Here is a 16185-nt window from a genome sequence, read left to right on the forward strand (position 1 = left end):
CTCAGTAACACAAGCAAAGCCTATGTCACTCCACGTCAATCTCTAAACACTACAGTTACTGCGTGGAGTACAGAAGCCTTCGTGACAAAACATAATTATGTCCAATTAACAACTGTTTGTTGACAGGTCATATTTCTCTCAAAGATTAATTGCAGTCAGAGACAAACGGTGTGTGGCCGTTTCAACGTGCGCATATGCGTTGAGGTGGGTGTCTTTATGTAAGTTATATGTGAGTGCTTAATTGTGTGTGTGTGTTTGTGTGTGTGTGTGTGTGTGTGTGTGTGTGTTTGTGTGTGTGTGTGTGTGTGTGTGTGTGTGTGTGTGTGTGTACACATGCACGCATACAAACATTCTTTTATTCTTTTACTTATTTCAGTCATTTGACTGCGGTCATGCTGGAGCACCGCCACGACAGGCTTCTTTTAGTTTCTGTCTACTAAATTCACTCACAAGGCGTTGGTTGGTCCGGGGCTATTGTGGAAGTCACTTGGCCAAGGTGCCGCGAAGTGGAACTGAACTCGGAACTATGTTGCCGCAATGCGAGCTTCTTAAACACAGAGTCATTGCTGCGCCTATGTGCGCATGCGTGCATGAATTCGAAGCTAATGATCGGAGTTAATGATTTTTATTTTGTCGCCTGAATGACACACGAGATCTGAAAGATATATTTTTATCTGAAATAAAGATGGTGTAATCATGTCAGGTGCGTCTTTGAGCCAAGGTGGGCGCAATCAGGAGTGGCGTGCAGGCAAAAAAAAACAATAACAATAACAAGCGAAACCTTGGCCAATAAAAAGAAACCATGTGTCTGCGCTGAGCTCTGCTTTGAGAGCGTGAAATGATGACAGGTAAATCTGCAGCACAGGGTCAGTGTGTTGTTGGCAAACAGCTTTTCCTGTGGGATTGCATTCAGTTTTAGAAGCCAGGGATGTCCAATCCAGTTGTACAGTAATGTCGCTATTTATAGCAGTGAAAATAATACAATCCTGCTGCATAAGTGGGTCGGTTCCTTTCTTTTGTAATGTCTAAATCAGGGAAGTAGCTGCCATGTTCGGTGCCGAGATCTGACCCGATATATTGAGACCTTGCGGACTCTGCTAGTGATGATGTTAAAGCAAGCAAACAATTTTGTCTTCGATTTATGCTTCGATCAGATTAGCTTGAAGGCATTTCACCGGTAGACGTATTTTGCCGAGGAATACATTCTCCATTATTCTTTGAGAAGAGAGATTCTTTTATTTGAAATGGTTTTAGGATTTGATTTGAATGAGATTTCACTGCCAATTTGTGCTGATCGAACGATCAAGTAGAGGCCATCATATTGGCTCGAACCATTCCTGGTTAACTAAGTAGAATATAATTTGTTGATGAGGTCTGTTAGGACCGGAATATGTCCATTGCTTTCGGTTTTCATAACCAGTTTCCTCCAACCAGTCTACAGTGTCTCTTCAAATCTTTCAGTCAGCAGGTCTTACTGGAATTCTCTCTCTTGTTGTTGTACAAGAGGCGGGGGAAGGTTTTATCAAAGAATTACGCAGATAATTTCAGTTAACTGATGATTACTCCATTGGTTGTCTGGCAGCAGCCACACTTTCCCCCTTGTCATCGCCATCGTTATCGCTGTCATCATCATCGCAGCGTTCGTCTTCGTTATCGTCGTTTATCGATTAAAACCGGCAGCAACCAGCTTCCTATCATCATCATCATCATCATCACTAGCATAGAAGAGTATAGACAAACAATGTACTATCCATGTAAACTCCCACGCACTCGCGCGCGCGCACCAATGCACGTGTACATATATAGATACGCAAAGAAACAGAAAGAAAGAAAGAAAGAAAGAAAGAAAGAAAGAAAGAAAGAAAGAAAGAAAGAAAGAAAGAAAGGAAGAAAGAAGAAAGAAAGAAAGAAAGAAAGAAAGAAAGAAAGAAAGAAAGAAAGAAAGAAAGAAAGAAAGAAAGAAAGAAAGAAAGAAAGGAAGAAAGAAAAGGCCGACCGAGTGTACGCCAAACAAATGACGCAAATCCAACGACAATTCTATTTTAGGCTTTTGAGATAAAGAGTTTCTCGTAAATGGTTTATTTACAAGCGGAGGTTATAAATAGGGGACTTGACAGCCGGCAGACAATGGCTGTTGATTAGCCCCAGGTTAGCCGGATCGAGTAAAGCTATGGTCGAAAGTGTTCCATCTATGATTGGACCATCTTTCTTTCGTTTTCTTTTCTTTTCTTCTTTCTTTTTTTTTGGGGGGGGGGCATAGTGTACGTTGGAGAACATTATCTAGTGCACAACCATTGATTTTATCCAGATTTTAAAATCTGGATAATTTTCTGTTAGTTTTAATTATTCCGTTTTCCAAGCTGCCTTAAATCACGAAATGTCACATCACTCACATTCTGTTGGTCAATCATACACATTCTACAATCAATCAATCACTCACGTGAGAGAGAGAGAGAGAGAGAGAGAGAGAGAGAGCAGGGAGGGGTAGTGAGACAGAAGCATTTTATTTCCGGAAGAAAGAATCTATATCAGGATTCACTTGGCGAATACAAATCTTTATAAAAAGAAGAAGAAGAAGAAGAAAAAGAAGAAGAAGAAGAAGAAGAAGAAGATATCTTTTAGCATCGCCATCTTTAATATTGATGACTGCGACTCATCGATGTCTGATTGGTTATCAATAAACCATGAATGATCAACTGATTGATTTCACATAAAACTTTCTTTTTTCATGACACTAACTACTTGCATCCTTTTAATTGACTCGTTTTTTTTTGGGGGGGGGGTCCACAATATCAAGTATCTTGAACACCTACTTAACGAACCGTTGTGTTATAAGAGTCATCGATTAAGCATAAACCAGTGATTGATTGGTCTGCCTTTGTGGCCCAGTCCACATTACAACGCCTAAAGAAAGCACGTTATCGGTGTTTGCTTCGGAACATTTCCTAATCTAACAGACCGCGCTCCTACCTTCAAGCCGTGTCTTCTTACAGATGAACCGTTGTCTTACAGTCTCTCAACGTCTCATGAATGAAGGAATCAATGCTGATCAGATGTTGATGTTGATCATTTTAGCGTTACAGCCGTCTTTTCACTCATTTCCCCTTTCAAATGTGTTGCTTGGCTTCCTACCATCATCACCATCACCGCCATCTCATCTTTCGCCACCATTTATCGGAGTCAACTCAATTTCTAAGGATTCGGACTTGGTCTCTGGCCCCGAATAACTCGACACCTTCATACGCAGCTTCCAACGTGGAGTCATTCTCTCTTTTCTTCATCTAAAAAAACTTCCCGAATCCTACTTTTAATTAAACCATAATAGTAGCCGAGCATGAAATTTGCCAACGACTTTTTTTGTGTGAGTAAAATAGAAATTTGCCAGCGGCATTTTTGGTGTGAGTAAAATAGAAATTTGCCAACGACTTTTTTGGTGTGAGTAAAATAGAAATTTGCCAACGACTTTTTTGGTGTGAGTAAAATAGAATTTAACCATTTCTCTTCTCATTCTGTGTGTGTGGGAGGGTGGTGTAAACATGGGTGTATGTGTATACACACATGCAAGTGAAATTGTTACGTTGTACTCAACTAGGCACACGTGACCTTGCTTGAATTGTACTTCGTCTCGACCTGTTACTATGTTTTTAATACTATGTTTTAGATTCTTGTCTTATAGTTTTACTGCACACATAGTCTTGCATACACATTGATATGGCTTTCTTTTTCTTTTTCGTCACTCTCACTATTATTATTGTTGTTAATATTTTGCCCTTTCACAACTTGGTTTGTAAATTATCCGATTTCCCTTTACTGCCCCATTTCTATTCTCTTATTGTATCTTGTTTTATTTTTATTTTATTTTATTCTATTTCATCTTATTAAACTTTCGTGATGTTCTTCAAGAGATTCCTCACACTGATGAGAATGACAATGCATAATTCTAATTATAATTACTATGATTAAATTTTTTTTTTCTTACACATTTGCATTGTTCTCGAAACGTACGTATGCATTGAATCCAGTTTTGTAATAAATCTATTTCTGATTCTAAATTGTTTCTCTATTTTTATATACTTGTATATATAATTCTCCCTCCTCCTCCCTCCTCTTCTCCTCTTTCCTTCTCCCCCCTCTCCCCCCTCTCTCATCTCACCCTCACCACTCCTTCTTCCCCCCTCTCACCCTCACTCTCATCTATCCTCCCCTCTCCTCCTCATCTCCTCCCTCATATCCCCCCTCTCCTCCCCTCCCCTCTCCTCCACTCTCTCTCTCACTCTCCCCCTCATCTCCCCTCTCTACACTACACCATACGACATTACACATCACATCATACATACATACATACACACGTCCAGACCTTTCATACGCACCACATACTCCCTCATACACACACGCACCCTTATGTTGGGGCGAAGTCATTTGACCCTGTTATCTCCCCTATTTTTGCTCTTGCGTCTCACGTTTGATCTCTGACTTCTGGCCAGAATCAGTTCGCCATGTTGAATCGCTAGCTTCTGCACGCATTTTTTTCCCTCCTTGTTTCTCTCCGTGTTTCTTTTCTGTGTATCTTTCTGTTGAAGAGCGTAGGCTCGAAACGTAAAAGACTTGTTTTATTTATATTCCTGAGCGCCATACTAATACAATTGTTTGTTTGTACTCCACCTGCCTTCGTCTTTTGTTTATTTTCATAAAGCTTCCCGTTATATATATATCGTAGCTTAGTTTTTCCTTGGGGCTGGCCGGATCGGAGCGATCTCAAGATTAATCAGCCGAAATTGCGAGGATGATCCGGTTCTTGACTGAATAATTGAAGGCTTCGAATGTCCCGTCCGTGTTTTTTGTATCGTCTTCTCAATGTTTTACGTTCTTGTCCAGTTTGTATTTTTCTACATATATATATATATATATATATATATATATATTATATATATATATATATATATAGATATATATATATATATATATATTATATATATATATATACACAGTGAGTTCGGGTTAAATTTGACAGTTTGCATGAAGGAAAGAAAACAATGTCCCAACCCAAAAACAAAGTATTTTAACAAATCAAAACATGTCAACGAGATTATGAATGGGAGACAACAATTTACTTTAAGTAGCTGCCCTCACTTTACCCCCACGGCCTCAACACGGCTCCGGAACCTGGCACATACGTTCCTCACTGTGTCTCGGCGCTCTTCCTTGATCTTGGCGACTAGCTCAGCTTTGTCTTTCGCAACCGTGCCCCACACATAGTAATCCAGGGGATTACAAATGGGGTAATTAGGAGGCCAGAAATTAGGGCTAAGAGAAGAAGCCGAACCCTGCTGCCGCACATCTGGCCTCCCAGTAGCAACCCTCTCCCGCCAGGGTTTGACCGCGTTCTTCGGAAGCTTCACATAACGGTCTGAATTGATGCTAAGGCCCATTTCAAAGATATGGGACAGCATGACGTCGCTCTCACTAGGGACACACCTAATGACCATAACAGTTTGAGAGAACTTGTAATTGCTTTCATGGCTGCAGTCCCCAGTCCTGGATGTGTGGTTTCGATTACAAACGGGGTAATTTAGTGTTTGGTTACAGATACGGGACGATACTCTGAATCAATGACTTCTCTCCTATTTCTGGTAGCGTTGAGTGTATTAATCCTCTTTAATCCCACTTCTACAATAAAATCCCGCAATTGATCGGTGGGTAGCGATGTTTCCCACTCCTGAATGTTTCATGTTGCTTCTCTTCGAATCTTCCAGCAACAAATTTCAGAACATTGACCATAAAATAAGCCTGAGCGGTTAAGATATAAAATCAAATGATTTAATCAACCTCGGATTGTGTCTACTTTAATTTGTAGCTGACCTTTCAAGATCCCCTCTTAGAGACATTTGCTTTAAGCCCTTAAGAATCTATGAAAACTGAATCAGCGAAGTAGTGGGGGTAATCAATAGGAGAACGCCTGTACTCGTCTTACTAAATGAGTCTTTAGTGATTGCCACGTTTGGAATCATTGAACAGATTTTCTTCCAATTCCAGTAATATGATTTCTTCTAAAATAAATTAACCAACAAAACCGATATTATTTTATATTGCTTAAAATATTCTATAAACACATAACAATTAGTTTTACATAGAAAAATCTTTTATTCCAATGTGTTTAATTTTTGCATTTCATACCGAATTCTACACATCACATATTTACATTCAGAAGTGAAAATATTATTATAAACACAAACAACAGCTGATTTCTGACTGAGCAAAATGTCCACAGGTCAAAATTCAGTGCGATGTATTTTCTCTCAATGATTTGGCAACATGTGGGACAGACAAACTTGATCAGATTCTGGTAATGAAGAATGGTGGTTCGAGGCTAGGATTATTTGATGAGGCTGAAGACAGTACTGAGGTTCAACGACCCCTAAACTTTGTTGAAATGATCGACTTCAGCTCAAAAGTTTTAGATCAAAGTGAGATCGAAGGATTGAGCATACCAGGAAATCAGCTTGATTTGAGGAGCGGAGCATGCAGGGTTTGAGGTCATCAGGATCGATGATTTAAGTGGCAACTGATCACACAGTAAAAGAGCGTCCCTCAAAATGGCTTTGTACACTTCTAGTTCCATTGTGCCAGGCATTCAATGAATGAAGCTAAAACCTTGCAGCGTGAACCTCTCCAGACCATGCTACAGCCTCACTTCCTTTAGAGTTCTTTGGAGACAGCTGAGATTTAGAACTCCGCCAGGAACTGTGTGTTGCGTATATCTTACTATCAGACCAGAACTGGCTCCATTTGGATTTGTCCTTCCACAAGACTCCACTTCACAAGGATCTAGTCTGTGTTGAATCCATCGAATTCGATACTTTTCGGTTCTTTACGGAAATGAAAATTTGTTTTCTTTTTTCTTTCTATTTTTGTATTCCGAGTCGCTCAGCCTGTCCAAGAAGATTTCTCAGAGATAGTATGCGTCTGATGTGTATGTCCAGAAACTGCTTAATGTTAATTGCAGTCATTCGGTGGTTGGCCTTTGATAATTGTACACGATTCAGTCTTCTGTCGGGATTGTTTTCTGCCCCTTTTTTACAGTGGTTGCAGAAGCTGTCAGCGTCCTTGTTGATGGCAAAATCCTTTACACATGAAGAACAGTTGCAATTCCAGAGTAAAGCGATGTCCAAAGAGCCATGGACTTCTACGTGGAACAACAGACGTCTACGCTGTAAACAACAAACCTCGTCTATAATGTTGCATCTAGCATAGCACTTTCGAAAATTCCATGAACTTAACTGAAACCACAAACTTGAAAGAAATTCTAACGCTTTATTTATAATTCTAAGCTTATGAATTCTTCAAATTTAAGACTACAATACACTTTTGAAATAATTTCAATTAAGACATTATTAAATAATTATTTTCCGCCAATTTTTAACACTTATATTACTGTATATTATAATATAAATATGAATTTCATTTGAGAAATAGAAAACATCTTTTTTTTCCAATCTATCTAATAATCCAAAGATGACGGCGACCGTTGTATGTCAGAAATTACGATATCAATTTGCTTTTATTTACGTTCGGCACGTCATTTTCACTTGAATTCGTCGCCATTTTAGCAGGACGATTTCTACTAACGTCTGACATCTTGAATAAGATATGCAGACGATATGTAACCACACGAAACTGAATAGATTATAAGATTTAAATATCAAGAAAATTATGATAGTAAACATGAATTTTAGATGGAAAACGGACGTCTTATGATCGAGTGTGCGAATATAATCTTCAAAATGTTTCAGCTTAAATGCTGGAGTATATATATATATATATATATATAATTAATCAATATAGGGTGCCAAAAAAATTTTGTAGAATTTTTTTGCCACCAGCGGCCTAGTGGGAAAAAATTAAATAGTCATAGACCATTTTTAAGTTCAACATCACAATCAAGGAACGGCCATAATAGGCCATTCACCCACTAGAAATAACAGCCAAAAGCTTCAACCGCAAAATAACATCAATTCCGTAAACCAGGAGAAAATTAAAAACATTTACCCTGTAATTTCTTATACGATGCACCGTTTCATCTACTGGTTAATGGTAAACTAACCTGATTAAATTAAATCAAGCCAATCTACCATAGGCCCTTAGAATCATCAGTAAGAAATAGCCAGTCGGAACAGATATTTTTCACGAGGCATTTCCGTCCCTGCCTCGGCAATATCTGACCTAAAATTTTCAAATCATCGCACTCGCGCCAAATTTATCGGCAGCAAATAAATATAAGCCGCCGATTTCATTACGGAATTAACCAGAAAATGATGATTCTAAGGGCCTATGGTAGATTGGCTTGATTTAATTTCTAAGGGCCTATGGTAGATTGGCTTGATTTAATTTAATCAGGTTAGTTTACCATTAATTTAATCAGGTTAGTTTACCATTAAACAGTAGATGAAACGGTGCATCGTATAAAGAATTACAGGGTAAATGGTCTTTTAATTTTCTCCTGGTTTACGGAATTGATGTTATTTTGCGGTTGAAGCTTTTGGCTGTTATTTCTAGGGTGTGAAGTGAATGCCTATTATGGCCGTTCCTTGATTGTGATGTTGAACTTAAAAATGGTCTATGACTATTTAATTTTTTCCCACTAGGCCGCTGTGTGGCAAAAAAATTCTACAAAGTTTTTTTGCCACCCTATATTGATTAATTATGAATTTTCTGGTTAATTCCGTAATGGAATCGGCGGCTTATATTTATTTGCTGCCGATAAATTTGGCGCGAGTGCGATGATTTGAAAATTTTAGGTAAGATATTGCCGAGGCAGGGACGGAAATGCCTCGTGAAAAATATCTGTTCCGACTTGGCTATTTCTTACTGATGATTCTAAGGGCCTATGGTAGATTGGCTTGATTTAATTTAATCAGGTTACTTTACCATTAAACAGTAGATGAAACGGTGCATCGTATAAGAAATTACAGGGTAAATGTCTTTTAATTTTCTCCTGGTTTACGGAATTGATGTTATTTTGCGGTTGAAGCTTTTGGCTGTTATTTCTAGTGGGTGAATGGCCTATTATGGCCGTTCCTTGATTGTGATGTTGAACTTAAAAATGGTCTATGACTATTTAATTTTTTCCCACTAGGCCGCTGGTGGCAAAAAAATTCTACAAAGTTTTTTTGCCACCCTATATTGATTAATTATGAATTTTCTGGTTAATTCCGTAATGGAATCGGCGGCTTATATTTATTTGCTGCCGATAAATTTGGCGCGAGTGCGATGATTGAAAATTTTAGGTCAGATATTGCCGAGGCAGGGACGGAAATGCCTCGTGAAAAATATCTGTCCGACTTGGCTATTTCTTACTGATGATTCTAAGGGCCTATGGTAGATTGGCTTGATTTAATTTAATCAGGTTAGTTTACCATTAAACAGTAGATGAAACGGTGCATCGTATAAGAAATTACAGGGTAAAGTCTTTAATTTTCTTTTTATTTTCTCCTGGTTTACGGAATTGATGTTATTTTGCGGTTGAAGCTTTTGGCTGTATTTCTAGTGGGTGAATGGCCTATTATGGCCGTTCCTTGATTGTGATGTTGAACTTAAAAATGGTCTATGACTATTTAATTTTTTCCCACTAGGCCGCTGGTGGCAAAAAAATTCTACAAATTTTTTTGGCACCCTATATTGATTAATTATGAATTTTCTGGTTAATTCCGTAATGGAATCGGCGGCTTATATTTATTTGCTGCCGATAAATTTGGCGCGAGTGCGATGATTTGAAAATTTTAGGTCAGATATTGCCGAGGCAGGGACGGAAATGCCTCGTGAAAAATATCTGTTCCGACTTGGCTATTTCTTACTGATGATTTAAGGCCTATGGTAGATTGGCTTGATTTAATTTAATCAGGTTAGTTTACCATTAAACAGTAGATGAAACGGTGCATCGTATAAGAAATTACAGGGTAAATGTTTTTTAATTTTCTCCTGGTTTACGGAATTGATGTTATTTTGCGGTTGAAGCTTTTGGCTGTTATTTCTAGTGGGTGAATGGCCTATTATGGCCGTTCCTTGATTGTGATGTTGAACTTAAAAATGGTCTATGACTATTTAATTTTTTCCCACTAGGCCGCTGGTGGCAAAAAAATTCTACAAAATTTTTTTGGCACCCTATATTGATTAATTATGAATTTTCTGGTTAATTCCGTAATGGAATCGGCGGCTTATATTTATTGCTGCCGATAAATTTGGCGCGAGTGGATGATTTGAAAATTTTAGGTAAGATATTGCCGAGGCAGGGACGGAAATGCCTCGTGAAAAATATCTGTTCCGACTTGGCTATTTCTTACTGATGATTCTAAGGGCCTATGGTAGATTGGCTTGATTTAATTTAATCAGGTTAGTTTACCATTAAACAGTAGATGAAACGGTGCATCGTATAAGAAATTACAGGGTAAAGTTTTTTAATTTTCTCCTGGTTTACGGAATTGATGTTATTTTGCGGTGAAGCTTTTGGCTGTTATTCTAGTGGGTGAATGGCCTATTATGGCCGTTCCTTGATTGTGATGATATATATATATATATATATTATATATATATATATATATATATATATATTTAATATATAATATATATATAATATATATTGTATATAGGTATTATATATAGGTATATATATTGGGTGTATTATATATGTGTGTGTACATATAAATGTATATATATGTATATCTACATACATACATATATGTGTGTGTGTGTGCATGCATGCATGTATGTATGTATGTATGTATGTATGTATGTATAGATAAATAGATACACAGTATTCATATACATACAAAAATACACTCACAAACACATTTTTGAGGAAAACATTTTAAGCTTTCATATAACTAAGCTCTGTATTTTGTCTTATGACATCCATTTACCCATCTCGTATATGTGTGTGTGCGTGCGTAGAAGAGTGCGCATCTGTGTATGCGTGAGTGTGCGCGCGCGCGCGTGTGTGTGTGTGTGTGTGTGTACGCGGTAAAATCCAGTATTCTAAACCAGACTTCACTGTTTTGCCATGGCATATCAGACAAAACTTATTCCAACGACAGCTTCTCCATTCTCCGGCTTTCAGTAACAAACTTCTATTTCTTTCTTTATTTATTTATTTATATTTTTCTAATTTACTTCTCAGTTTTACGAAACGAATATTACTTTGTGCAATTTATGTCTCACTAAAACAAAATATATTTACTAAACCTACTGAGTTCTTTGTACTTGATTCGTGATACTACTTGCAAATATAATATTAATTCGTCTGTGTGTGTGTGTGGTTAAAGACACGAAATTATTATGATTCTTTAACGACAACTGACGAGGAATGAACCTGTCCACGTCTTGTAAGCGATCTTTTCCGTTTGTTCCTTTATTGCCCTTCAGTGTAATTTTTTAATATACAGGCATAAATACATACAGGCACACACACACACACACACACACACACACACACACACACACACACACACGCACACTTTGTTGATGTAAAATTCCAACAAAGAAGCCTTGGATCTAGGTTAGAAACCGGTTTTTTCTCTATGGCAAGAAATCTTCAAATAAGCTGAATAATGACGTGTGTGTGTGTGTGTGTGTGTGTGTGTGTGTGTGTGTGTATATATAATATTTCTCTCTTCTCTTTGGCAGGAGTCTGAAGAGGTCAAAGACAGCAAGCAAAAAAATCACCAAGAAGGAAGTCGTCCTGGCTCAGCCTCTTCCGCCCGCAGCCAATCAGTCAGTAATACAACTGATAATAATGATAATAATAATGATAATAATGGTAATAATAATTCCAAAGATAGTGATAAGGCTACAGCAGCCTCCGATGAAAGATCTCAAGAAAAACATTCAACAAATTCTTCAGATAACCTGCAAGTAAACGAACAAGAACAACAACAGCAACAAGGATCACGTAGTCCGGAAAGCAGTCCCACATCGACAGGAAAAGCAGACGAGGAGGTTGTTGCTGATGATGATGATGCCGGAAATTCACAGACAGACACGAAATCTAAAACATCCGTACAAAATTCAACCAACCGACAAAACAATGGTGCCGAGGATTCTATAGATGCATCGATTAATGTAAAAGACGGCGATTCTTCCACAGACTCCGATGAGTTGCGATTAACAGCCGGTTCTTCCTCTGCCGAAGTAAATGCAAATAGCGAAAACGATGATAGTTCGCTTCAAGACTCAGGGAAGACGGAAACTTCCAGAACAAATTCTGCAGAGAAAGATGCGTCAGCACACATCGAATTAGGATCTGATAATTCAGAAACACCAACTAATCAAAATGTAGATGCTTCTATCCACGCATCAACTGAGAATAACCCTGAAGTACCTTCAGGATCTAGCGATGGGGGTCTTGCAGAATCTCCATCATCAACGCAGCCGAAATCTGAAGAATCTACAGAAGGAAAAACTCCAGCAGAATCAAATGATCCAAAACTGGAAAATTCATCAGAAGACAAGATTGATCAGCCATCAGAAAACTCTGCTGCAGTAAAAAACGGAGAATTACCAAGATCCAACACTTTTGTGAAAGGCAGTGGAGGGGATTCGCCATCGGAAAATGATCCTGTCGCAAAATTTGTTAAGAAAGACCTTGATAAAATGGATTCTATTGAAATCGATGCCTGTATGAAGACGCTCGAAGAAATGGTCGATCAAAGTCTCCAGTCACTCGTGTCTGGAGACAAAGAAGAGCCTAAAGTTTTGCCAATCAATGAAGAATTGAAGAAGAAAGTATTGAGTGAAGACTTCCAGAAGAAAATTGATAGTTTTTTAGCCGATCTTTGAATCCAATATTAGATTAAAGATTCTCTTAAACAATAAAACGGAGCAAAACAACGACAACAACATAAAAAAAGACATGAACATTCTATATTAAAGCAATAAAAATATTACCAAAAAAAAGCAAAAGCAAGGAAAATATTAAAGTTAAGAATAAAATTTTTTATTTATTATTTCTTAGTTATTTATTTTTGCATGTACAGTAACAATTTTTTGCAGAAAGACGTCAAAATCAATTGAAACAAATTCACTATTTTCAGTGACGCCGGCGGAAAGTGGGTTGAATAAGAAGCACACACTCTAAAGAATAGAGCAGCAGAGCTTTAAATCACTAAAGCTAAATTCTGGTCATAGAGTGACCAATGGTTTCGCAACCACCAAAGCCGCAACTTTGTGGACAGCTCATAAAGCTTTATACAAAGACAATTTGATTCTTCACTTTGCGGAGGTGGAGAAACACTATGGACAACTGGTCAAACGGCTATCGGAGAAGAAAAGAAATGTTAGTGAGGACAGGTTGTCTGCCCTGGACCAAGGTTTAATCGGAGATGGGGACCTATTTCCTAAGGTCTCTTACGAGCCTAATCAGCGAGCGGCGAATCCGAATTTTGCAGGAGGTAGCACTTGAAATGGACATACAGTGTACATATTTCCTTACGAGTGTTCAGCGAGCCAGGCGTAGCATAGCTTTTAAGAATTTTGGCTCGTTCAGTGATGCAGATTTTGCAAAGCCCACTCCCATTAGTATAGGGGCCAGGTTGTTCTAAGATCTTCCACCTGATATCATATGGGGTCCCTTGATCTTTGAGGTGCCAGACATGGCTGGCCATGAACGTAACGTAACGTCTTTCTGAGAGCCTGAAGGATGACTGGTGATTGCAGGGTGCTGGCCGATCCGATGTATTTACAGGGTGTATCTCTGGTTGGCTCCGGGCCTGGGGATGTTTTTCGTGCCACCGGTGTTGCTGGCGCTCTATCATTATGGCGCATTGGCCTGGCGGTGCTGGTATGTCTGTTGTCGCTGTAGTGGCCGTGCCTGGCATGTTGGAGATGTAGGGGGCGGCAGCGCCGAAGATATCTCGGCCAGTGGATAGATTCAAGATCCTATTGCTGATAACCTTCACTAGGTTCATGAACACAATAGTGGGGTGGAAGGGGGCCATGTCGATGTAGGACAGCCTCTCGTTTGGCTTGTGATAGGGCCTGTGTGGACCTGAGCCCAGGTCTTACGTAACATCTAGAAAGCCTACGGTGGTGAGATTAGTCTCAATGGTGATCTTGAGTCCCATGGAGCCTAGGGTACTAATCAGGTCCTTTCTAAGTCTATCTTCCCTCCCCTCCTACTAACACACAAACCTCTCATTTTATTCCTGTTTGTGCTGTCAAAGCCATAAACCCACTCTGCAGCTAACTTACACCTTACAACGGGAAAATACGCTGAGCCTTATGCAAGGGGAATAACTCTCGATGAATTTCCTCTCCGAACTTGTCCCTCCGCCGAGGTCGACTTTGCCTTTCATCCTTTCGGGGTCGATAAATTAAGTACCAGTTACGCACTGGGGTCGATATAATCGACTTAATACCTATGTCTGTCCATGTTTGTCTCCTCTATGTTTAGCCCCTTGTGGGTAATAAAGAAATAGGTATTTTTCCTTCTGGTTTTTCACAATTTCCATAAACTGGATGTAGCTCTTTCTGATCCCCAGTAGCAGAGAACCTTCTCCATACTCTTCCTACCCACCATTCTGTAGAGAGTCTAGGAAACCGATTGGCAAAATCGCCTAAAATGGATCTATAATACTCTAGTGTATAAATATTGATATACACCCCACCCAACCCTTTTGTCTCGAGTAACGAACACGCAAGCCGACAAGTTAAGAATATCAGCGAGAGATTGTCGGTTGCTGTCTAGTTTTAGCTCAGTGCACGTTGCTGCTCGAATTTGCCATGCTTTCATTTGAATCTCCTATGAAAAGAATAGTTTCAGTTTACGAACATTTCAAGTAACGAACGTCCTTCAAGAACGAATTAAATTCGTCAACTGCGATTCCATTATATTTTATGGCATTAAATGGAAGTTGGTGTCAGTGTGATGTGAAATCAGGACAGCGCTCCGCCATCATCCCATACGATTGCAACTGGTTGAATTCTGCTAAAAGTACCCATGAATAAAAGACGATGTTAAACCGAGCGGCGTCGGGTGCCTGCTCCCCAAAACTGAAGAGCAGTTTCTTGTTGTCTATAAAGGGCATCTCCTGTGTAGGTTTAAGTAATGGTAATACTGAAATCCACAAGTTGATTCTTCAAGATGGCAAATATATATTTTGATGGAACGTAATGTTAACCTATTTGGGTTTCAAATTCACTGAGATATAATTCGTCTGGAGACAAGTAGAGAGATACATATCGCTTGGCCGATAAGATTTGATGTTTCTCTGCAATACCTATGTTGCACTGTCGTATTCTGTTTCTGCAATGTGTAGCTCTTCCGACACTGTTTCACTTCATTGCGACACTAGAGACTCTTTTGAGTTTTTTAATCGTATTAGTCAAAGAGATTGAGTTTGAAAATCTAAACCAATGGGCATGCCTTGTTTACTGGGTTTTAAAACCGTGTCAATATCGTCTATTATCAAAAGTAATCTGTAGAGTAAACCCCTTTAGGAACAACAGAGATATTCCCTCAGTAAATAGCCAATTTACTTAAGGACTTACACTCACGTCACCACATGATCTGATCAAGTCCTTGAAAACAACATACGGGGTACTCACTTATACTGTAGCCTTAACCATATCATTCGTGCTGTCAGCTGAAGGACTGCATCGATCAAGAAACTTTAATAGCAACGAAGTGAGTTACCATTTTTCTTACACAAACACACACATACACACGTGTGTGTATGTATATATATGTATATATATATATTTGAGGATCATCTTCACCACATCAACTCACAGTCCACTGGCGGACAAGCAGGGAAACATTCGCAGGAAGGACTAGTTCGAAGAGATGTGTTCTGTCCTCACCTTCGAAACACGCTGGAGTTGAACTAGGGACGATGAAGGAGATTTTTCCTTGTGTAGTTGTCTTGTACTCTGTTTTTTAGTTGTTAAAGGAATGGTCCGTTCCATGCTGTTTTTACGTTTTCGTTTCTCGTTGAGTTCTACGTCTATTTGTGGTGTCCTGTACACACGTATATATATTTATATATGCATGTAGATGTAGGTACGTACATATATGTTTGTATGTATGCATATATTTTATTTATTACACTATTGTATGACTGAGCGCCTTCGCGTCAATTCGATTCGATTTGTTTCTTCTTCTTCTCTAAGCTGGTTTATATATCATCATCATCGTTT

The 16185-nt window shown here is 38.8% G+C and overlaps 1 protein-coding gene across 3 annotated transcripts in view; it reads left to right on the forward strand.

The window, feature by feature from the left end:
• LOC115220713 (clumping factor A-like) overlaps window positions 1-12919 on the forward strand; it is a 40044-nt gene extending 27125 nt beyond the window's left edge. For 2 of the 3 annotated variants that reach the window (XM_036510423.1, XM_036510425.1), the window contains exons 3-4: window positions 11677-11766; window positions 11815-12919. In XM_036510423.1, the coding sequence (XP_036366316.1) occupies window positions 11677-11766; window positions 11815-12828 (1104 nt within the window). In that variant the 3' untranslated portion in view covers window positions 12829-12919. The remainder of the gene's footprint in view (window positions 1-11676; window positions 11767-11814) is intronic. The other variant, XM_036510424.1, reaches the window with a different exon arrangement.
• Window positions 12920-16185: the final 3266 nt, after the last annotated feature.

This window comes from Octopus sinensis, linkage group LG17 (assembly GCF_006345805.1).
Source record: "Octopus sinensis linkage group LG17, ASM634580v1, whole genome shotgun sequence".
Classification (NCBI taxonomy): Eukaryota; Metazoa; Mollusca; class Cephalopoda; order Octopoda; family Octopodidae; genus Octopus; species Octopus sinensis.